General features: G+C 38.2%; 1 protein-coding gene across 1 annotated transcript in view; it reads right to left on the reverse strand.

Annotated features, from left to right (window-relative positions):
- The window catches only part of VAT1L (vesicle amine transport 1 like), a 53,968-nt gene that overhangs the window by 21,509 nt on the left and 7,872 nt on the right, over positions 1 to 24,587 (reverse strand). Inside the window, exons 3-7 of the mRNA XM_080552303.1 lie at positions 23,084 to 23,299; positions 11,234 to 11,376; positions 10,177 to 10,280; positions 8,854 to 8,909; positions 7,028 to 7,222 (exon numbers count right to left, since the gene is read on the reverse strand). Of these exons, the coding sequence (XP_080408429.1) occupies positions 7,028 to 7,222; positions 8,854 to 8,909; positions 10,177 to 10,280; positions 11,234 to 11,376; positions 23,084 to 23,299 (714 nt within the window). The remainder of the gene's footprint in view (positions 1 to 7,027; positions 7,223 to 8,853; positions 8,910 to 10,176; positions 10,281 to 11,233; positions 11,377 to 23,083; positions 23,300 to 24,587) is intronic.

Consider the following 24,587-nt stretch of genomic DNA (forward strand, 5'->3'; position numbering starts at 1 on the left):
CTGAGGCGTTATTATGGACCCATATCTAAGTCTTGTCTTGCTTCTTTCTATCTCACTCTTCTAATAAAATCATAGTCATGTTACATTGCTATCAACAGCATATAAAGCCAAAGAGAATACTGGGTTACGTTGTCACTTAGTGATAAAAGCTAGGAAGGGCAGAATAAATTATGAAGTAATATAAGTCCTATTAAACAGCACTAAGTGGGGAAGAAATCTAAATGAAATGTTATAGGCATTTGGTAAGAACTTAATAATTCACATAAGAGCAGCAAGAATTCCATGGTCAGGTATGCACAATGTTTTAGAGGGAGAAAAAAAAAAAAAAACAACACAGTACCTTACTGATCCCCAGTACTTTCACGGTATATATTTTCCTCCAAGGTATATTTTACTCCTCTATGCATATTGCACTGATATTACTTGGAGCTTTAATTAATATTTACTTAAGATAAGCATCTTGGGAACAAATTATTTGCAGAGTCTTTATTAAAAATCACCTTATTCATGGCTCCATTTTCATTCATTTAGAACTTGTGCTCATTACACTTAAATGCTACTGAAGTAAACTTTAAGTGGAATAGCTTTCCCTTACCCTAACTTTGAAAATTTGGTCGTTAACTGTGCATAATTTAATCATCAACACAGAAGCAAGCTGCCCTTAGTAATTCACGTTTTTCTTCTCAGTGTGCCTTTCTCTCATTTATATTTTGAAACCTACTGCAACAGTACAACATAGCTTCTTGCAAGATCTGATATGTGCATGAAGCCTGTATTAAACTTGTTGTGTTGGATTTGTTTGTACACAGAGAAGCAAGGGTGATGTACAGATAAATCACCTACCTTTACTTTGATCTATGGATGTTTACTTTATACAGTCAAAGGGAACAGAATCTCACGCATAGGAAGAACAACGGTCTATGGCAGTATCACAGGACACTATACATGCATAGCTGATACCTGCACACCAGGAAAGCAGTTCATGAAAAACTGCAGTTGAAGTACTGTCAAAGAAATATTTGTGGTATCAGAACAAGCAGACTTTGTGCGTTCTAATGCAAGAGAAGCAATTACAGAAAAGGAGACATTGATATGTTCGTAGGAGTTTTCACATAATTAGTTTTCCTCTTTCTCTGATATAATACTGCAAAATAAGTTGTTTTATGCTTATGGAAGAATGATCCTTTTGTTTATTTCGTGGTGTGTTAATGCTTTGGTTATTAATGAACTTTCATTTTTATCATATTACTCTAGATTACTTTGCATACCTTGAAGAAAAAACGCAGGATGTAAATGCTATATTTGTAAATGCTTTTGGCAGAACAGAAGGCATAGTTTCTTCAGGTGAAGAATTTGTTTTCATCTAGCATATAAAAGGGAAGAAAAAAAAAAAGCCTGCACAAGCCACTATTATACTGTAACTACAAAAAAAGAAAAGCACAAGATGCCGTTTAGTATCTATAACAAGGTGCCAGCCTGATCTGGTATTATCAGATTATCCTCTTAATATGTTAAAAGTAACTAATGGGTCAGTTTTCTCTCTGTCTTACTACACTGACGCATGAAAGGCATGACTAGCTTTTGATTAAATTACAGACTCTGGTTTTGAGGGGAAGGTGAAGGGTATCACTCTTTCTGCTAGCACGAACAGATTTGTTTTTTGTCCTTGAATACTATTGATAACTAAAAGCATGCATTGTAATTTATGCCAGAGGATGCATTCAGTAGAAAAAGAGATTTACAATACCTGAATCCTTTGAAGCCAGAGGGCAGTGCTAAAAACAGACATACTGTGGTAGCTCTGCGCCACACCCCCCCCCAAACATAGTATGAATTCTGCATGAAAGTGTTCTTTTGTCCTCTTTCTCACCTCACAACTTGGTAAAACTGTGATATTAGATGTAAGGTTTCTACTGTTTTCCTTTGCATGCTAGTAACATTGAAAGCTAATGCAGAGAATGGAAAGTATGTGAAAACAGAAACATATGAGGAAAATTATTCTTTTAAAGGAAAATATGGTATCAGCAGGTATTCTGTAATGATACTACAATGTGATCAGTTGCACTGCATTCCCTTCAGGTTTAGATTCTTAAACACAGCTTGATTTTGTCTTAGTAATTTACTACAGTGAAAAGTTCTGGCTTCAAGACAAAGGAATCTCACTTATATATAAAAGTATATATATTTACAGATAGCTAGACCTTATAATGATTCAGGATTAAACAAAAAGTGAGGCTGAGGGTGCAGTGATCCTTACAAACTAAATTAATGTGCCCCCTTCCACTCAAAAACATTCTGTGCAGTGACCATGAGGCACAGGAATTAGAGTCTGTGGAGGCTGATCCATAAATGCATGCAGTGCCTTGATTCCACTGATTTCAATCACAGCTGAGTGCCAAAGTATATTCCTAGACCTGAACTACGGTTGTTGCATTACTATTTTCTATGTAAGGAGTTACTGAAGACATTAGTACATCACCACTACAAACCAATGACACGGAGTAACATTCAGTGCCTTCTGCCAGGTAGCAGCCTGATCTAGTAATATAATGGTAGTATTATCCTCTTACCTTTTTTTAAAAAAAGACTAAGTAATCACCCCATTCTATAGGTTTCAGGCTTATCATCATTCTTACTGACCCTAAAGCCATACAAGTCTTTGATGCCTTTATTACTATATAAACAGCACACTCCTTTAAATCATTTCAGACAGAAGAATGCAGTGAATCCTTTGGTACACAAAACCAAACTGTAACAAAGATGTTTTTCCACAATCTCACTGTTCACCCATATGTACCAAAATAGCCCAGATCTGAAGACTTTCTGACACACTGAGTCATTTTTCAAGCAGGTAGCTCAGTGTGAGGAAAAGGGACCTATGGATAGTAGGAAAACACGGTGCATATTTTGCACTGTCACTTTCATGACTGGCAGTTCATGTGCAAGAATTCTTGGCAGTTTTGTTTTACATGTTATCAGTGCTACTTTTAACTGCTCTAAGTCACCTCGACGATGTGCTTATACCTTCTATCTCTACAACCTGTTCTACCTTGAGTATGTATTTTCTTTTACAACTACAAAAAAAAAAGAAGAGAAAACAGAATTTTAATAGAAAAGTGCAGCATGTACGTAGTTATTCAATACAACAGATTTTTTATAAGAACCTTCAGTTTCCATTCTGCTTAATAATCTGGAATAATCTAATGCGTAGGGCTGAAGACTCACAGACCCTCAGGAGAATGCTAATTCATAAATACACGCTACGAATTGATCAGAACAAAGAGGAGTGACTAACTGCAAATTAAAGGTTAGATATGTAGTTACTGATAAAGAAACAACTGCAAATCTCAACAAGTATGCACTGAATACTAACGCTGTTTTAAACTCTGCTATTCCTACTGAAATGCAATCTTACCAGACAATCAACGTTTTACTACACAACAGTATTTTAAGTATGCACCATCTATAAATTATCAAGTCTTTTTAAACACTTGACCTTATAAAGAAATAGCTGCAAAACAGCGAGACTTCTCCATGGCAGCTGCTTTATTGTATGACTTTGTTCATCTCATAATGAGTAATTCCTGTTAGACTTCCATTTGGAAATCTCTGTGGATTTTGTCACTGTTTTTCTTAGTTAGATCTTTCTTGCATTAAAATCATAAAATGGCCCTACTGGCCTACTTAACATACTTTTCTTTATAGGCTTTATGGATGTAAGTTTGAGATAAAAAATTAACCTTTCTATGCCAACACCAACTGATAGTACACCAGTGCAAATAGTTTTACTCCACAGGAGTAGTCAGTACTCTAGAACCTGATCTCCCCTGTGTCAGCAATAATCTGAAGCACAGAAGAAAATGAAGTCACCTCCAATTCCATCCAGAATGATTTCTGTCCCACACTCCCTTCAGTCAATTGCTAAATTTATTTAAGCAGACTATACTGAAAAGGCAGGGTAATCCTCATCCTAAAACAAAGACCAGTGAAACTAGGAGCCCTTTGATTGACCTCCATAGCTTTTGGATAGCGCCCTAAAACAGAAACACTGGATGGGATCATATCCTAATTAGAATGATCTCACTGAACAACGAAGATTTGTCTGTGTCAATGGCAGCAGTATCAAGCTAAGTCTACATAACAATTCTCAAACACAAACTTGAATATTAATTGGCAATCACCTAGTCATCACTTTATGTGCTCTACAACTTGACAGAGAAATGGGCATCTAGCAACTTTCTCTATACCCCATATTACTGCCACTTGAAACACATTAAAATGCAATACCTCATTCCAATTACAATATTCTATAATCAGCACAATCTTACAAACTTAAATTGTGTAATCCTGCAGAAAGTATGTAAAAACAGATGCTGTTCAAGAAATTATACCAGGCCTTTACAGCAATTAAATGTTTTTTTACCATTCATGGGGACCTATTACAATGGCTGCAAACCTTCCTCTGACCGTTTTCATAAGGCCTAGAACATAAAGCTCTGAATTTTGGGCTTATCGTACAGCAAGTTGTCCTGTGGCAACCAGCCTTAAGCAGCAAAGAGGAACACCACTCCAGATATAACATCCTCTTCTAAAGACTGCAAAGATGCTTTTCAGCACTGATACACAGATGACCATTGCAACTGATACAGGACTGAAAAGATAAATGTTTGTATTGTAATATAGTTTTGAACAAAAAGCAGGTGCCTTCCATGCTGGCTTTAGAGAATCTGCATTCATTTATGAATTTCCAGAAAGAAGAAATACATGAGAACAAACACAGATGCAGAATGAATAAAGAAGGTAAAGAGGCATGATAGAGATATGTCTTTCATATATAGATCAAAACTTTTAAGTATGTGATGACATAAATAGGTGATGAATATTATTAAACATTTGGAAAGGTGTCCCATGGTTAAGTCTCCTCCGAGATTTTTCCTTTTAATATTTTTTTATGTCACTTACAGGATTCAAGCTTAACTCTGGGAGACAGTTTCTAGTCAGAGGACAAATGACTCTCCTGTGATCCTTTGAAGAGAGTGACATTCTGCCACAGAAAACTATTCAAATCATTCCTTTTCAAATGCCATGCAGGGAGTACACATTTCTGCCGCTCTCTAGTCAAGCACAATTATTCTCAATGCTTGTGAGGGTCAGGAAATTTCCTCAGGAAACAGCAGTGGTAAAAATTGGTCATATTGATTTACTGTCTAATGAATAAGCCTGAGAACGGTCAAATAAAAGTGGACAGTTCAAGAAAATCAGGCTTACTCAACAGGAAATGAAAAGCAACTAAATATCAAACTGAAGGGTAGGACGATATACAGCTATGGAGTTAAATAATAAATAAATAAACAAACGATCTTTCAAAACAGAACAAAAATATATACCAACCTTTCCTAAGTCTGGTTCCATTTAGTCCTCAGCTATGATAGCAAATTTGTCTATGCATCATATTATCTTTATCTTGATAGTCCAACCTAAGTTATTTCCATACCCACAAAAATATATCCCCAAAACAATAATGCCCAGAATGAATAATAATTCAGTAATACTTTGCAATCAATTGAGGACACCTCTGGCACTGTTACATCCCTGAAGACACTAGCCAGTAATTTCCTTTGTAAATTGCCAGACAGCTCATGAAAAATGAGCGGGCGTGATAAATGAGTTATAGTTTTGTAGACTGCACTCTTTAACAGATGTATTTACACATTTCTCAATCTAATGGTAGGAATGGTGCATGTTACTGCCAAATGTTAGATGAAATGTTATCAAACAGAAGTCTCCCAGAAAATTCCCATCATGTTGACAATTAAGATTGGCCTGCCATGTATAACTTTTCACGTTTGAGCCCAAAATATCTTGATCACGGACACCATTACTATTTTAATGATCCTTTTCTTACTAATACCTGAAAAGTACCAGAACAAAAAAATAGTAGAATACCTCTCTTCAGCCTTGTGCCATTTACCTTTTTAAAACACTCTGTAAGATTATTCAATTCTGTGATTCTGTGAAAACATATCAAAAACCTGCATTTGATCACAGTTCTATTTTACACTGCTCTTCAAAGTGCTCTCCCTTTGACAGGGACAGAGCAATTTCGTCCTGCCTAAGCTCTGAGCCAGCTGCTCTTTATCACAACATCTGATTTCCCTTAAGTAGTTAGACTTGCATTTGGTGATAATTACCAAACAGCTGAATGCCACTCCCATGCCATGGGCTGGTAAGGCCAAGGTGTTATTTACTTGCCATTAGCGACAGTGCAGCCTTAGACAGACATTTTAGAGAGATTCCTTGGGGAAGACACAGATAAAGGCTTCCTGGTCAAAGTGTCATTCCTTTCCATTTTGCTGGAGAGGAACAAACAGAGTCCACATAGTGCTAGACCACCTGCATCTCCTGTACCACAAGAGGTGCCATGTTGGAGTACACTAGGGGCAGATGTAGTGATAGGATGGAGTTACTTACAGTTCCTTCACCAGCATGACCTGACGCAGTGCACACCTTCCTGCCATAAAACCTGGCCGAGGCACCTAGAAGCCCCAGAGCACCCTGCAATGCATCCTGCTCCAAGAACTGTCGCAGGCTGTGGAGTCCCACCACGCAGCCCAGGTATCTTACCTGCATCCATCACAGTGGTGGTTCTTTAGTGTCACTTGAATAAGCAACAAGTTGGCCTCCAAACCCTGACCACAGACCATTCAGAACTATAATACATTAATACAGTATTTTGTTAAATCTGATGATTACTGTTTCCTCATGGATGCATGCTAATACAAGCTGATGTGTTCAGACACAGCCACTAGTTAGTCACAAGTTCCATGCACTTAGGAAACAGGAACAATTTTCTAAGATTGAAAAAAACACATTTTAATTAGTATTTTCAAGAATGTAGCACAGAATATTTGAAACTCCAGAAATATTTACTGAAGAAATGTGTGAATAACTTTTTAGAACTAATTTTACATCTAAAAATGTGTATATTCAAAAAAATCAACACGGGGAAAGAAATTTTTGCTCCTACCTCTTCCAAAGCCCATAATGAATCAACCACAGGCTTGATCTTCTTATTGTTATATAGATTTAGGAGTTTGTCCATTACACCCTTGATCAGGCCACCTCGATTCTGTTTGAAAAGTAGATTCAACAGAGAAAATCCAGCAATGACTTTGTTCTCCTCGTACAGCTTGATAGGATTTACCTTCTCAACCTGCCACCACTGGAAAGGAATAAACAGCAGCAGGTTTAGAAAAACACTCTTCAAGAACTGTACTAAAAAGTTGACAAAGAAAACTGTCTATGCAGATATGATACATGACTCATCTGTCAGTTCTCCAGTAAAAGCCAAGAGAAGCGGTAAGGATTTATTTAACAGGCAAAAAAGCAGGCAGCTGCTGACCGACATGCAGAAATAAAACACATTTTTGTTGTCAGGTTTTAGGACTTGGTGCTAGATATAAAGGATCTGGAACTCCCTTCTTAGATCTCCTGTCCTTCTTTGTTATTTCAAGAGAGCCACGCTAGTTTCCCTAACCTTTGCAAGCAGCTGTTGACTATTCTCAAAAGAAAGCCATGCACTGCTAGCTTCCATTTGCTTTTCATCCATTATCACATTTGCCATTTTTAAGCATAATAGATCAGAAAATTATTTTATCTCATTTAAGCCCAAGAGCCTGAGATTCTGTTTTCTAGCAAGTTTTATTTGAATGCATCAACTTTAATTAACATTGATATAATTTTGATGAGTTAGTTTTGTGGTACTAATTATATAAATATAGAAACTACTTATACTCTATACGAAATTTTATGCATATGAAATTCATTTTATTGACATTTATTTACTCAATAAATACGAGTACTACCTGAAAATTTCAGTTGAAATTTATTTCCTTGGGCCAAGCTACCCTACAAATTATACACATCTGGATACGTTTATATAAATAGTAAAAAAGGCTGAGTAGTTAAGATTATCTTGATTTCATTCTCAAAGGTGTGACAATAACAAAGATTGTGCCACTATAACTATTAAGAAAATGCAGGAAGCAAAAAAACATACACGCTTTTGCTAGAGTCTTTGATTTATCTTGTTTTCAATTACATAGAGACTTTTGAAGTTAATTTCTCCTGGGAAGGGGTTGTTGCTGGAAGCTGTAAATGAGCTCTTGGCAGAAAGATTATATGATAGATATTCAGCAAAGACGTCTCCCTCTGTTTTTCTAATCTGAAGGAATTTCTTTCATACCTGGTTAAGTTATTTCTCTCTAGCAGTTTATTTGATATATTTGTCACCTTTACAGTTTCTAGAATTTCTGAGCAGATTTTTTTTTCAATACACTGAAAAAAAATTCTTTGAAATTTGTGTTTGTTGACATCGTCAACTAGAAAACAAATGTAACATCATAATCTCTTTGATGTTACTTGAACATGGAGACCTGAAAAATGCATTTCTGTATAGAACTAACTTTTGAAAAGCTGGAAATGACTGGCAAGCCCAGTCTTAAGAGAACTATCTCCTTTAATTCACTGCAGTGTTTTCAGAAATGAGGAACATGCAGGGTACGCTTGTCCATATCCATGGATATGATATTCTGCCGTAAGTGAATAAACAATGCAGTCTAGCTAAACTTAGCTGTGATAGGAGATACATGTCTGATAGCTAACAATTTAAATACGTACTGCACACAGCTCCAATTCCTGTCTAGTTGTCATATCAGAATAAAACATGTCACACCACATTGCAGTCATAAAACTTTTTAGCAATATCAGAAGTAACAACTTAATGGAGATGAAGTTCAGGAAAGACTGAAGTCAGAGGAAAGTAGAGCAGAATCACAGCACTAGAACACTTACTGATTTTGCAAAACTGAAGAAGCTTTTTGTCTCCCCAGTAACCATGTTAGATGAACCTGTAAAAGATGAGTACATAGACACACGAGTTAATACATGCTGACAAGCAGACCATTTATTATAGGTAGAATTGTTTCTATTCCAAGAAACTGTTTCCATTTGCAAGAAAAAAAATTCTCCCCAGGTTGAAAAGGGATTAGTAGATGTCCTTTTACTTTGGGAATAAATAACAAAGAGGCCAAGGGACAGAACCCTAGAAGTTAATAGATATTCTGGGATGACAAAAACATAAACTATTAAATCTTTCAAAAGCAAGAAGAGTTTCAGTGCTACTAGGCATTCTGACACCAAATCTCTTCTATAGCTCCCCATTTATTTCCAGTAAAATGCCATTAGTCTCAGACAAATAATTAGCACTGGTCACTACACAGATGTCCTCTCTTTCATCAACAGATACAGTTATCTGACTATCAAAGGCCTGACTACCACGTGTGAACATACATACATCGTACATTTTAACCTGCTAACAAATATAAAACAAATATAATGGCAATTCACTGGCAGGGACTTCATTATAAACAGGCAGCTTGTACGGTCCATGCAGATATTTAAGTCACAACATATTCTTTGTTACTGCCATTAGATGAAAGTCTAAGGAAGCAGGTATGCTTATCAGTGATGCCATTGCATTTTCCACTACAATACGGATGTGTTCTTCATTTGCAGAACTGAGCGATCCCTTCAGCTGTCTCCTACACACAGAGGCTTGGCTGACTGTGGTTCCACCATCAACAACATGGCAACCTGGCAGAACTGCAGGGACAACACGTTTACTGGGTATGTGATCACTCAATGTACATGATTAGAAATTTGTGAACAGAAACCCGAGCTTGAATTCCTCAAAGTCATGTTGAATAGAAACAATAGGTTTCCTCCTGAAAGCTTCCACTAAGTTCTCCTCCCACAAGAACTATGTTAAGAGTTTCCTTGGCCACAGAGCAATTCCTATGATGTGAGGAATGAGAGATCCAAGTTTGCTCCTACATTTCTCTTGCATTATCTAACATTTAACAATCTGAAACATACATTCATTTTCATTTGTTGGATTTATATTTTTATAGACTTTCTTTGTATTAGCTATTGTTTCTCAATAATTTAGTCCATGCTTATCTTCACTAAAATCCTTTACTGGAAATGGCTGAATTGATAAATTATCACACGGTAGCCACCTAGATACACGTCCAGTTTTGGAAGGGGTGATTTTAAGAGATTCTAAGCTTAGCAAAGTTTTAGTTTTGAAATATGTACCTGGCTGTTTCCACTCACCATATAAAATGTAAGTCCCAAGTGGTTTAAGAAGACTGAGGCCTTTCCCAGTATTTTCTCCACACAGACAATCCAAAACAATATCTACTCCTTCTGTTGAGATTCTAAAAAGCAAGAAAGAAATCTCACTTTGCAATAGGAGACATTGCCATCATTGTGAGGAATGAAGAAGTTTGACAGGAAGTCTGTGAACTCTATTACCTTGGGGTGCCCCTTTGAGAAATTTCTTTGTCATGCCCAGTTAGATAACCTAGTATTTTGACAGATACGAGATGCAGGGAAAAACATTCTCTCTTATCTATCTGACAAGCAAAACAAAAAAGACATTTTTTTTCCTAAGATCTTCTTATTAATTCCAAAGTTTGCCACCTTTATCAACGTCAGTATCTAAAAGCAGTTAGACGGACTTGAAAACAAAGTATCTGAAAGCATGTAAATAGAAACAGAAGCACACAGGACTTCAGAAGGCAACAGGATGATTCTAATCTGAATGCAAACAAACAAAATCTAAGGATCTGAAATCAAAACAGACATCACATGCTGTGGTATCAGTCCCTGGCAGAAGGCAAAAACACAAGCAGATGGAATCATACCAGAGAATTCCTCTAAAACCTGGATAACTTACAGATCCACTGAAAAATTCTTACTCTGAATTGAGTACTCTTCTTACCTTGAATTGAGTACTGAATCTGAGCTACTACATATGCAGATTAGATGCAGTGAAGTAGTCTTCTGTTAGCATCTGTATTCTTTTCTACTGTGTTTAGTTTGCTGGCAGCAGACATCCAAGCATGAACATGGACAAACAAAGCTTATGTTGCTTATAAAGAAATATGGAGATGCTTGCTATTTTGTCTCCTGTAGTGCAGATCTAGACAGTTTTATATAGTATCTTTATTTTAATTCAGTTCCTGAACTCAAAAATGTGATCTCTTCCCATAAATATGATTAACCCAGTGTTTTTCACAGTATTATGTTTTTCATAGTATTATGCCAGTTGCTATGGGGAATATATATTTTGCCAGATACTACTTAGTGGGGAGGGAAAAAAGATTACCTTTTTATTTCTTGCACATAGTCTGCATTTCTGTCAAACAGGTGAGTTACTGAGTCTTTGATTGCTTCATGTTTGAAAGATGAAGCTGTTCCGAAAACAGTAACATTGGGAATAGTCGAGCAGAGCTGAGCAACAGCTTGACCCTGCAAGCACATCAGTATGTTAGTTCACTGACACAGAAATTGGTTGACAGACTTTGCAGTTACCAATTCACTCGTGACACGGCAAAATCCATCACCAAATATGTGCAAGCATTTCCCAAACTAATTTCTTACCAGTGCAATGCAATTCAGTCATAGGAAAAAATACACTTAAATCGAAAGGATATCCTGAAGACAAAGTAACTGCAGGAATAAAATTAAATTAATCTATCAAAATTGTATTAGAAAAGTGTTCTCCTTGTTCTCTTAACAAAGACAGTGTAATTTAAGGGAAATTATATTACTTTACAAGGAACACCAAAAATGATAACTGAAAGAGCACATCGGGAATATTTCTCGCTTTCTACTTTGCATTTTCCCCAAGGACTCATCAGTAATATCAGCACCTTATACCTCAGCTGCTTCCACGTGCAATTCTAACCTCCTCTGTTCACAGGAAGGCCTCACAGCACCTTATTCCAGAACAAAATGTCTGGCAGATAATGTGAAATGTACTTGGTTCTGCTGGTACTTAGATACAGCTTTTATTCTTCAGGTTTTTGTGGTCATAATACAGAAGGTCTAGTCGAGTCAGTGCACCATATACTGTTTCTCAGTGATCACAATTTCTTATAGTTGCAGTAGGTGAGAGCAATTTGGTGTGACAAATACTGCATAGTAAAGCAAATCTGTTTTACCTCGTATTAATAACAAAAATTACTACTGATGATTCAGAATGCAGGAATAGCCATGAGTCACACTAACAGGTTCATTTAGGCCAGTGCCCCATCTTCAAAAGTAATCCTTTGTTGAAGGGGAGCAAATGGCCTAAAGCTTGAACAGGGAAATAGTTCTCGAGTACATATCCTCTCAGCTTCCCCAGCGTCCACATTGTGAGCCTGTTCTTTTCTATCCTGATCTTGTAAGAAGTTCTTGCAGTATATAATACGCAAATTTCATGTCATGTTTTTAATTTCTGAGCTTTGAAACAGAACTGTTCCTTTCTAATACCACAAAGAAAATTACAATGCTGAAAAAGAGAAGTCATCTTGCTCCATGACAGGCAGGCCTGACTTCCTCCCTTCTACACAAACATATACATTCGTCCACTGACACACACAGGTATCACATCGCTATAACTACTCCTAAATTAGAGCAACTGGAACAAGAGCAGAAGCTTGTCAGGCTAGAAAAGGGAGCGTGCAAACTATCTGTACCAAAGCTAGCTTTTGCTCTACTTCATGCAGGTGTTCACCCAAACTCATACAGGTGTCCCTTAGAATTCCAACTGATGTGGGTCAAATTCTGATGGAAGCATATTTGCAGGGATAGGCACGGAGTCAGCGAAAGGATTCTGTCTTCACGGCACACTCTTCCAGCCTGTGGTTTTCACAAGAGACAGATAACACTGAGATGCCTCTCTCTTCCTCAGAGCAAAAGTCCGTTTTCAATTCTAATCTTGCAAGCCCTCTGCATGCAGACAGATATCCGATGGAACCCAAGAAGGGCAGTGTGCTCCTGTGAGCTTGCTGGATCCAAACTGCTCGAGACCCTTCACAGATTGACACATGGCCTCTGCGGCAACCTCCCTAAAGATGGAAGACTCTGTGTCTGGGCAAAAATCCAGCAAGGTCAATCAGATGCCACGTCAGTGTTTAAGTAGGAACTGGGGCACTGCAGGATTTGTGCCTTCAAATGTCTGTACTTTGCCTCTCCAGCTTCAGTCCCCAGAAAAATTTAACTTCTAAATTATAACCTGTAAGTGCACGAGGCTGAGAGAAGGGAAGTGCTGCTTTAAACACTGAGTCATCTGGATTTCAAAAAAGATCCTAACAGGTCATTTCTTCCACAACCCTTATTATTATTATTATTTTACACTTAGCACACTAACAAACAGAAGATAGACCTCTGGTAGCCAAATTCTGCCTCTCATTGCAACCACATTGTTCCACTGAAGCTACTACGTTTACATGGATATGCCCAGAAGCAAGAAATGGCACAGTGATTCTGAAAATGTCTGACTAAATTTAGCAGATTCTTACTTATATTTACAGCTAAAAGATTGTCATTTGTAAACTGTATGCATGACCAGTAAAATCATCCGTGGATAAACACATTTCAGTTCATTCCAACCAGAAACCCTGATTATTAGTATGTAAATACCAGTAATCAGTGCTTGGCTTTCATTTACAGTAGAATAATTGGATAATCCTGCATACCCTGGGGGTCTTGGCATCTTCCCATATAATGCTGAATGTAATTGCTAGTGACAGTCATCTAAGTTGAACATCTCAAGAGGAGAACAGTATTATTTTTATATGGTGGCATCCAGGAGTTTCAAATTGGTTTCCTACTGGGTTAGTCAGTAAACAGCTGTACAGCAAGGCACAGTTCTGCGATCTTGGGCAGGTACCAAGAGACAAAGAGAAGGGAGCAAGAGGAGGGATGCACTGTAATTCTTCCTTTACAAGTGAGAAATGGAAATAGCACAGCAAACTGAACAACATATCCAGTGGCTCAGAGAAACTTACAGCAGGACCCAGGTCTGAATGTTGATTTGTAGCGCGATAATCCAACACCAAACATAAATGACCTATTCTTTTTAAAATCATCCACTATCTTCCTGGATTGGAATCCTTAATCTATTAGAAATCATAGGCAAATCTCTTCCTAAGGGGCCTCATCTCACAAGATATAATATCTTCTAGGAGCAGAAAAGGTTTCACTCTTCTCATGCTTCATTTCTCTATTACTTATTGTCTTAGTCTAAAGCCTCCAAAAATATTGTAACATAAAAATGAAAGAAAAAATAATCTGACTTTTGTATCTCTCCTTTTCTCAGCCATTTTCACTAGCAATCCTCTTCTCATTTTCTGTCTCTTCCAGAAAACCACCACCCACAGCAATTTAGATAAATCAGTATTTTATAATGTATGCTAGTTGAGTGAAATTCTGACATTATTGATCTATTCTCTAATTAGTTTTCTGCATTTTCAATCTAACTCAGGAAGACAAGCGATAATGAATGTATCCTGAATCAAAAACAGTGCATGTTTAAAAGGTCAAATATTAGAGTAGAAAACGTGTTGTTTTTCATCCTGCAGAAGATGATTAACATTTAACTAAATGACTGTCAGATAAATAGGAGAAATGCACAAAAAAAACACCACCTATTTTCTTCTTGACTCAAACTGGCTAGTTCACCCCCCACAGAGACAAGATTATCTAAAACCCCAGGTCAGAATACTTACTGTGGGTATTTAAAGCCTAAAACTGATTCATATGACCAATACTTTTATAATTGGATGAACAAGATCACTGAAGTATTTTGAGGCAATTCCATGAAACATTTTTCTACAGCTTTCTGAAGATCTTAACACTGAACTTCTTTCTGAAGATCTGACACTGGTTTGTACTAATTTTAGTGCAAAGTGGTCCTAATATTTGTATTTCAAAAATCTAGGAATAAAGGCTGATATTGGGCTTAGCATGCCTTCCTCCCCAAAGCCGGAGAACTGAACTCAACCTATGAACTCAAACGTTTCACTAATTTCTGTGGAATTCGACTAAGCTCCAAAACAGCACCGTGGCTATGCAAGTCGCTCTTAAGTCTCTTTTCTAATCCTTCAAGTCATTTAGCTACTTTTGGATTAGTACCTTTTGTTTAAAGGGCTATCCATGTTAGTTGCAAGTACGTGGGGTCCCAGTGCTCAGAATGCCCATGGTTCACAAATGAAGTATGCAAACGGAGTTCTGCAGCTGAAAGGAGGAACAGTCTCTTCCCAGGGCCGTGGAGGAGCAGGTGAGATCTCCATGCTGACTCCGGTCCCGCTGCACACTCTCACCCTGACCGCAGGGGCACACAACCACTGTCCTCTCCTTTGGATTCCAAAGCCATTCCCCTCATAAAAACTGCTTTGTGGTAGAAACAGAAAAGGTTTTCTGTCTCCTCCCTGCCCCGACAAAACCACATCATCTCTATTACCCTTCAGCTTTCACCCAGATAGAGAAGCAGGCACCATGCTATCAGAAATAGTATATGAATTCCAAAACCTTCAAAGGGGGTGTCTAAATAGATAGGCATTGTTTAAAACAAAAAAAATAAAGCTCTCCACACATCTGATTTTTTACACAATGTAAATTTCCACATACAAATACTAACTAGATGCTTCCTGAACCTGGGAAAATTCATAAATGGCAAAAAAAAAAAAACTCGCTTGAACACTTAATTTTACTTTTAATAGGATTTAGCAGTCTTTGAATAAATTGATCGATTGCTTCACTGAAGTGATAGACATGGTTACAAAATATTTCCTTGAAATTGAATTAATCTGCTTTAACATCCATCTGTACACACACACAGACACACGCGCGCTTATGCTGCTTATCATGCAGAACTCCACGCAGTGTGTCCTCAAAGAACTGCATAACTTGGATTGCAGCAGGAAATGAAGCATGTCTCCTAACACTGGATTTGACACTGGAGTCTTGCATCTCTCTAGCTTCAAAGTCTGTTTGATTGATTCCTTTTCAAGGGATCCTGTCTCTTTATAAAGCCAGTATGTTTAACCTAATCTAAACATACGATTATTATAGAATCTATTATAAATGGATACACTGCTATCTGTTTTAGTTCCAATAGAAAGATTGAAATTTCTTTACATTTCTTTGCTTTAAAATACAACTTTAAACCTGCAGGATTGGAAACTTCTCATACTGAGATAATCACATAAAAGAAAGGAAAAATAGTTAAAAAAAATAAAAATTAAACGTGTTCTGTTTACTTAAACAATTCAAAAGTAAAAACTAAACGTCATGGACATTGAAAAGTCAATATGAAAAGCATGAACAGAAGAAAACTTACTAATCTAATCATCTTATTAATACTAACTTAACACTGGCTTAAGTATAAATACAGAGCATAAGTTACTGACTTCCTGAAAGGGTCTGGCCTAAAGGCACAGGCCAGGCCTAGGTCTGGTGGCCCAGTTGCGTACTGACTGACAGCACTCACAGCTCAGTATTCTTTCATGAAAGCACCTTTTCTGCTCATTATATTTTGCTGTTGTAAACACTGAGCCCAACCTCATAGCAGAAGAGAACAAATGATCTAAAAGATACCACCCAGCAAAACGACATCTGTGAGAACCAATAGCATCACTAAGAAATGATTGTTTCCAGGGCATATTTTTGCAGCCCAGAGGTGCTACAGTATTTTCAAAAATAATTCATACTTATTCTTGCACAAGAAACCTGTCTGGCACTGAATGTGAGCAGAATCCACACTTCCAAAGTGCTTTGATGCCACATAACCGTATTTGAAGGTGGTACAAAGTACACGAGCGTAGTAAGAAAACTGCAAGAGAAGACATCTACTGGCATCAAGGAAAACTTTTCTGTGGTGTTTGGAGAAGTCAGCTGCACTTCCTGAAGGTGCTATTTTTCCAATTATAGCAGAGGAAATTGGAAACCAAACACTCAGGTGAACATTGCAGAGTAGACAAGCTGAACAAGCATTAAGGCAGCATCTGTTACACTCAGTGCACCACAGTAAGTTTTGGAGGAGAGGGAAGGGGAAAGAGTCACCGCGAAATAACGCCCTCTTTTTACTCTCGGACTCTCTTATTTCCTGCAACAATTGTCAGGGGATCTTTTTTCCTCTCTCCCTTGAAAACTGTGAAGTTGGGGTGCAACCAAGCCTCCCAGCTGGATCTTCATCTGGTATAAACCCGCTGCACTTAAGGGGAGCTACGAGAGTGTACGGCAGCCAAGATTCTTGCCCAGAGCACGTAAACTCTATCCTAAAAGCTGAACGGCCAAGGAAGAGTTAAGCACTGCCTGTCTGTGACATGACTCAGCAGGGGACTCGGGGAAGGACATGTCCTCTGGGGAGTGCTGGGCTGTGAGAGGCAAAAAGAAAGGCCTTCAGGGACTGCAGGCTGCTTTGGTCAGGGAAATTGCTTTTTGCGTATGACTCACCAAGCTTTTGTGTTTGATTAACAGATTATGCTCTGAGGCAGTGTCTGGAAATAAACTCAGGCATGGCACTGGGACTTTCCTGGGCTGCTGAGGGAGCACATCCATGCTTTAGAGGCATTCACATGGCACAGGGCAGCACAATGTAGAGGTGCCCTGTCTGGCTTTAAACGAGATAGCTTGGATACTGAACGCAGCCTAGCCTTGGTTACACAGAGCTCTGTGTGAGCTGATTTATTCTCTTTCTTGTCTGAAGGAGATGAAATAGGAGAAAAGCACTTAGGGTGTATTCATCAAATGCAGAGTGGCTATGAACTGCTAATATGAAAATAGCAAGTGCAGTCCTGGGAAGTACTGGGTAAAGGTTTTAGCAGATCGGGAAGTGGTAATGCCATTGTACAGTACGCTGGCCAGGACCATCAGAAGAGTGGAGTAAATTCCAATTATGCACATTCGAGAAGAACTGACTCAAACACAAGTCATGAGTGCTACTTAATGTACTCCTACCTGCTATGTGCAGACAGACCTAAATTCAATCAGACCATACAATGTTTAAAAGGATCAGGGATGCTGAGAGAGACCTATTTTAGAAGGCAAGACTGGCTTTCATACTGGCCTACTGCTGCTTTGCAGCCAACCAGCTCAAAGCCCAGGAAATAAGTATGTGTCTACGTGAACCAGCGTGTGTAGGATGACCAAGGACATCGGAGCTTTTGGAAAAGGAGTATGAACAAGCAAACCTGCTTTCAACCTGAAAAATACCGGCCAAGGAAAGATTTGATTCTGAGCACCTCCTTTCTAACCACGTACAAATATACATACTACCAAAGAGATCTGAAGGAACTGTCCCAAGATGAGAGAAAAGCTAATTTAAAAAAAGGGACAACAGAAGATAACACAGATACATTAGCTGGCAACAAATCAAGACTGGAAATTGAGAAAGACTTATCCACAAGCAAGACAGAGCAGAGACAATTTGAAGGGATAAATGCAGAGCTATTTTTTTTTAAGAAGAAATCTAATAATTCTTTTGAAGGGGTTCCTGTGATAGCATGTGACCAGATTTACTAAGGAGTGCCAGTTCTTTGTCAGATAAATATCACCACTTTGGTGATTCAGTTTGGAACACATCCTCAAATATTTGCAATTTATGCAGGGTAGAAGCAATAAAAATGAGGGTTCCTGCCAAGCAGTAACCAATCCTGCCAGGATGACCTGAATCTGTTGCCAAGTCAGATTTATTCTTCAAATTCAAACATGAGAGCTTTTATCTGTAACTTACTCTACTTGCACCTCCTCTGCTGCTGAGCCTGAAAGGGAAGGGTCAGATCAGAGCTTCAGGACAGCAGGCAATTCTTCTGCCTTTAACGCAGCTTAGTTCTAACATCTGCGAGACTGAAATGATAAAGAACTGGCTAATAATTCTGCCTTGCATCTGAGGGGTTAAGTGATGAAATTGAAGTATTTACACAATTTTGATAAATTACCAAAGTTTTGTGTTCTAAATAGACAGAACAAGCAGTATATACAAACCAAACAAATAAGCAAATGGGCATAATGGCAGTCTCTAACAGATCTAAATCCCTGAAAGAATTCATTTTCCAGGTAGATATCATAGACATTGTATTTATTATAGATTGTATTTATTATAGCTAGAAGTGATGATCATAAGGGTTTTTTTTTGCTTCATTTTGATTTTTAATACAGCAGTCCTGTATTTATACTAATTCAATTAATCCAGGGTGCAGTTCACAAGTTTATATAGTTGTTCTTAAAATTATTAAAGTAATCTCATACAAGCCTGTGCTGTGGCTTGCACTGACTTACACAGTCTTCATTTTAGAGAACTAATTGCTTCATACAGCAGATCAGTCCCAGTGGGGTGCATGCTAATGCTCAGTTTTCTCAGTCTATTTTCCTCAGATGCCACTTGGCTTCACTCAAAAAAAAGACAATTGAGTGTATTTGTGAAGGGAGCTATTCTACTATTGTCTGACGGTCATTTCAAACTTTAATTACAGAGTTTTACAGTTAAGATAAGCTATTTTCTCAACTGGGTATATACAAGAACATATAGCTTACTGTAGAACAAACTCCTCATATTTTTGAGTATTAATTTCTATGTGAGTATAACACGAAGTTTTTAAAGTTCATTGTTAGCTGACCTTCTCCATATTTTAGCAATCAGTTCAGAAGGGCACTTACACTAGCTTTAAGCATTTAAATTCTATACACACTATACAATTTTATCTCTTGTTAATTATCGAACTGCCCTACTAATCAATGTAATGGTCTGCTTAAACAGAAGTGTTAAGTGTCCTACCAGGCAGAGGCCTGAAAGATAGCATATGACCAGCCTTGTCCTTGTTAGATCTTGATCTGTAACAGTTAGAGCAATGATAACAGAATTATTGCAATATTTCTCATTTACGTCTGATCAGACATGAGCCTATACCACACTTTCCCAGAAGGCCCCTAAAATTTCTCCAGCCTACTTCACTGTCCTGGCTGGCAGCTGAGAGTCAGCCTCTCTTAACCTCCTCTACCTCAAGAGGGAAAAAAAGAAAAAACAAATAAAATCCCCAAAGCAGCCCCCATTGCAAACAATCAAAGTCAACAAAGTGACCCTAGGAAACAAAAGTAAATACAATCTCTCCTTTCAAGCCCCCTTTCTAAGCACTGCAGCGGGGTCTTTCTCTTTAGAGGAGTTACAATGGAAGGCTACATTATGCATTGTCAGAGGCAGAGCTTGTGACTGTCCACATTTCTTCTAGTTCACAGAGGCAAGGTGCTTCCCTATAACTATACAAGTTTCCTACCATGAACAGAGAAGATCATATGATGCCCTGACCTTTTAGATGAACGCGAGGCAGGGAGGGTATTGATCTGGTATATGGAACAGGGTTCAAGTCTCTGTAACTGAAAAAAAGAGGCATGTGCCAGGTTTTTTTCAGTATCAGTTATCTTGGTGTGTTTTCTTTTTTCTCTGCATCATCTTCTGATGTCTCCTGGAACATCTGGAAATAGGTAAACTGCCTTATTGAAAGCATCCTGTCAGATATTAAACAATACCATCCCATACAAAACACACCCCAGGCACAGATGTGAAGGCAATTGCTATAGTTTCCTCACTACATGTACATCCAGAAATACATCTACAACCAGAAATATGGCCACATAAATAAACTGAGGCAATACATAAGTAAAGGTCGTTAAGAATTTTCCCCAATTCATTTTTTTTAATTGCTGCACAATTATCCTAAAGAGGATTGGGGAGCCAGAACAAAGAAGCTCACAAATATTTTTGAAGCAACAAGTTCTTTTTCGTAAACTGCATGAAGTGGCTAAAATAATGATCTTGTATAACAAGAAAGGAACAATTACAAACTTCTAGTCCCACAGGGAGCCTATTGTCTCATTAAAGTATTCTGGAATTTCTATGGCATTTAGAAACAAACTGGACAGGTTTTCCACTTGCTGAAAATGTTAATGGGCCTTGTATCTATTAAAGCAACAGCACAAAAAAATCTCTTCACATAGTGAAGTTTTCTGTTGAAAACTGAAATGCCAGTTTTCTCTTTTATTAGCAAATCACTTTGTGAAAATAATTTCTTCGACTGAGGTTGTTACATTTTTCAAAGGATTAACGGACAGAGTATTAGAGAGGTTTAAGGAGAAACACAGACACATGTCCTCTGAAATCTTTGTCTAGTTAGCAGAAGAGGGAAAAAATCACACATCTCCGGAGTGAGAGCTTACCTCTAAGACCTATCAAGCAATGGGAAACGCATTTCCTTTCCAGTTCCAGTAACACCTGCTCTTCCCTTACAAAGAACAGACTGCACGAGGTACTCTCCCCAGAGTCTCCCACAGGGATCAGCACCCTGTCTTGCAGGCTAGTCAGCTCCAGCTCCATCTTACTTGCAGTCCCCCCCAGATCACACACAGACCTACACCAGTTATTTCCCAGTTTCTCCCCAGATCGCTGGACTTTCCTCTGAAAATGTTGTTTTATTTAATTACTTAACAGGGAAAAGATACAGTTTTCCCTTGTTCTGCTGGGAGCCAGCCACGACCTGTTCCCCCTTCAGCTGCTCTGAGAGGAGGCAGCCACAGCAGAGGACTAGTGGAAAGATGCTCGTTGGGCTTCCATGATACAGAGGGAGGCAGCAGTACCTTACAGAACAGCCCAGCAGAGGGTTTGGACGTTAGTGAGGAAGACTGTGTGTGAGTTGATAGTGTTAACAGTGCTTAAATAAGAGGAGAAGGAAATAATTAAAGGTGAGCAATGTTAGAAAAAGGGAGAGAAAGGAAGAAAAAGGAAGAAAGAAATGTAGCAAGAACATTTTATCCTCACAGGGACAAGGAGTTCATTTTCTCTGAAGACGTGCATATGCACAGGATGTTTTGCTAACTCCATACGCTCAGCCTAGGTCCATGTAGCGTCAGCTGGGCTGACAACCCTTCAAGTAAACGCAGAGTCTTAGAATATCCTGAATGTGTGGCCTCATGTTGCTTTAACAGTCCTAAATTCCACATGAAAAGATTTAATATTAAAGAACAATAAAGTCAGCCATAATGCTGTAGGTTGTACTTCGCCGAACCATAATAAGATTATAAATTCCATTCAGTTACAGAAGTATTCCAAGAGGACCATTTACTACTGCAAGTAGGATTATTGTTAGCTAAAAACATTTCATGCAGGGAACTGGTGAATTTATTCCTTTGATAACAGCTTTCATTTATATGAGAACCTGAAAGAAGGTCAAAGGACACAGAATTAGGCTAAGGTGTTTGGGGCTGCCTACAGGTTTCAGTAGACAACAGAATATTAATTTAGCATACATACGGCATAACAGGAAAACAGAAGAGGTGCTCCAATTTAGAAGGCTGAGATCTGCTAATGTTCTCAGGTCATAAAATCGGTCTTATGGAAAAGGACTGTGCAATTTCAAATGTAAACATACTCCCCTGTTGGTATCTTAATATTTTGTACAAGCTTATATATTTTCCGAAAGAGAGATTTTTTTCCAAAGAGATAGTTCAAGCAACTGGTAACACTAAGTGCTCACTTGTGGTTCCCTTGTGTGGCCTGGTATTCCACCCAATTGATCCAGCTGTTGCTTTGCCCATGCAATGCAACACCTCTTTACTGATGATCTAAACCACGGCATGCAGCAGCCACCACTGACTCAAATTCTGTATTTGTATGGTATTTTCCTCAGTCTTGGGATGATAATATTTTTCACTGCTTTCAATCCCTCCGCAACAAAGGAAAAAAAGTACAGTGCCATTCACAGGGAAAACATCACACATGCACACAGCATCTGAAGGGGTATTCCAATAGGGCTATGCACTGCAAAGAGGATTATGGTTACCTACAAATACCTTATGCAGGGAGCTGATTTATTTAATCTTTTCATTACAGCCTTCTTTCACAAAGAACAAGTACAAAGTGCATAAACTTAGGGATACAAGGTTTGAGGTAACACTTACTTCTCAATCTTTAACTAACTTCTAAAGGCTTTTGGAGGTATTTTTGTGTAGAGTCAATTGTCAGAGCATTTTTATTTCACCAGAAGCTCCTGCCAACCATTTGCATCAGTGTTTTGATGGAGTTCCTGCTCATCACAACCCCTCATATAGGCAAATCTGGTATCAAACCAAACCAAAAGCGGCATCTGGCTCTTTTCAGTGACTGGATGACAGGAAAATAAGAGAAATTCCAACTTACCACCCCACCTCCTGCAGAGTGAACCAGCACAGACATGCCTTCTCTTAGGTTAGCAACTTCAAAGAGCATCATGTAGGCAGTTACAAAGTTCATGGGAAATGCAGCAGCTTCAGAAAAACTCATGTCATCTGGGATCTTGTAGACAAATTCTGCCGGGGTACATACTACTTCAGCCCATGCACTGTAGTTTACAAAAGCCATGACTCTGTCTCCAATCTACAAACAAGGAAGAAAACAATGTTGAGGATATGTCTGCAACTTAAACTGTAAAAAGAAACTTGTAACATCTGCAATTTTCCTGTTCAAGCCGCGACAGACTGTAAAGATAATGGTGATCCACATCTTTGGCAACACAGCAGTTAAGCTGCTCAACTTTGGGCTTTTACCATTTTTTAATTGTATTTAATAACTTTAGTTTAATAACAAAAATATCAAAGTTAAGGCCACATCTTTTTTCCTACGCTGCTTCTCTGATAGAGCAGCCTATCAGCATCGTCAATACCAGCCATCTTTTGCCAGCAGTTCCTAAATAACAAATGGGGCTGTGAATAATCAAAACACCATTCCCATTAATAACCAGAAAATTCTACTTACAGGAAAAAAAAAAAAAAGAGGAAAAAAAAAAAGAGGAAAAAAAAAAGAGGAAAAAAAAAAAAAGAAACCTTACAGTGAGATGCATGGTATAAACAATTACATTCAAGATAAATTTTCATTTTGCCTTCTCAGTCTTCACAATGATTTATACCTACTTTTTCTCTCTGTGAATTGAGAAGGGGAGGACTTGTACTCTGCTAGACAGAGCACAACATGAAAGGGTTCAGAAACCACTCACTTATAATACTATTGATATCCACTCTCTAGTTTTACCATCTTAATAACCAATTCTACCTCTTTATGTCCATAATGACTGCCATTTCTACAGCCATGTGGCAGAGCAGAATTGGATCCTGCAATTTCAAATATGCCTGCCACCTTAAACATCAAAACTATAAGTCTGGTTACTAAGGTAACTGAGGTGCATTCAGAGGTACAATCAGAGTTGGAAAGCAACACTTGAATGAAAGTAGAAACTGGTCAAGCGGGGCAATTTGGGAGAGCCACAGCAAGCAGCATTTGGCCAATACGTAGTAAAGCCTTCACAGGCATGACTCATACAAACTTGAGACAATGCCTTGTCCGCAGCGACTCCTACATGTATTTTGTCTTGCATTTCTATAATACACAAATAAAAATAGCAACCTTTACCATGAGAGGAGCTCTTCAATGGAGCCACAGTATAAGCATTAAGGCAGGAATAGGAACAAACTTTAGGACTTGGTATTTTAACTGCAACCAATAGAAGTTCTCCCTCTAAAATGTGCTTGCTTATCTGCCTGATATTTTCTATCTTACATTCTACTAATACCCACTAATTCTTTGGTGATACTAAAGGTTGTTCTTGATCTACTTAAGCTACATTTGACAGCAATGGAGTAAAGCATAACATTAGTACCTTCAGGCAAAT

The sequence above is a fragment of the Anser brachyrhynchus genome, assembly GCF_964034855.1.
Source record: "Anser brachyrhynchus genome assembly, chromosome: 12".
NCBI lineage: Eukaryota > Metazoa > Chordata > Aves > Anseriformes > Anatidae > Anser > Anser brachyrhynchus.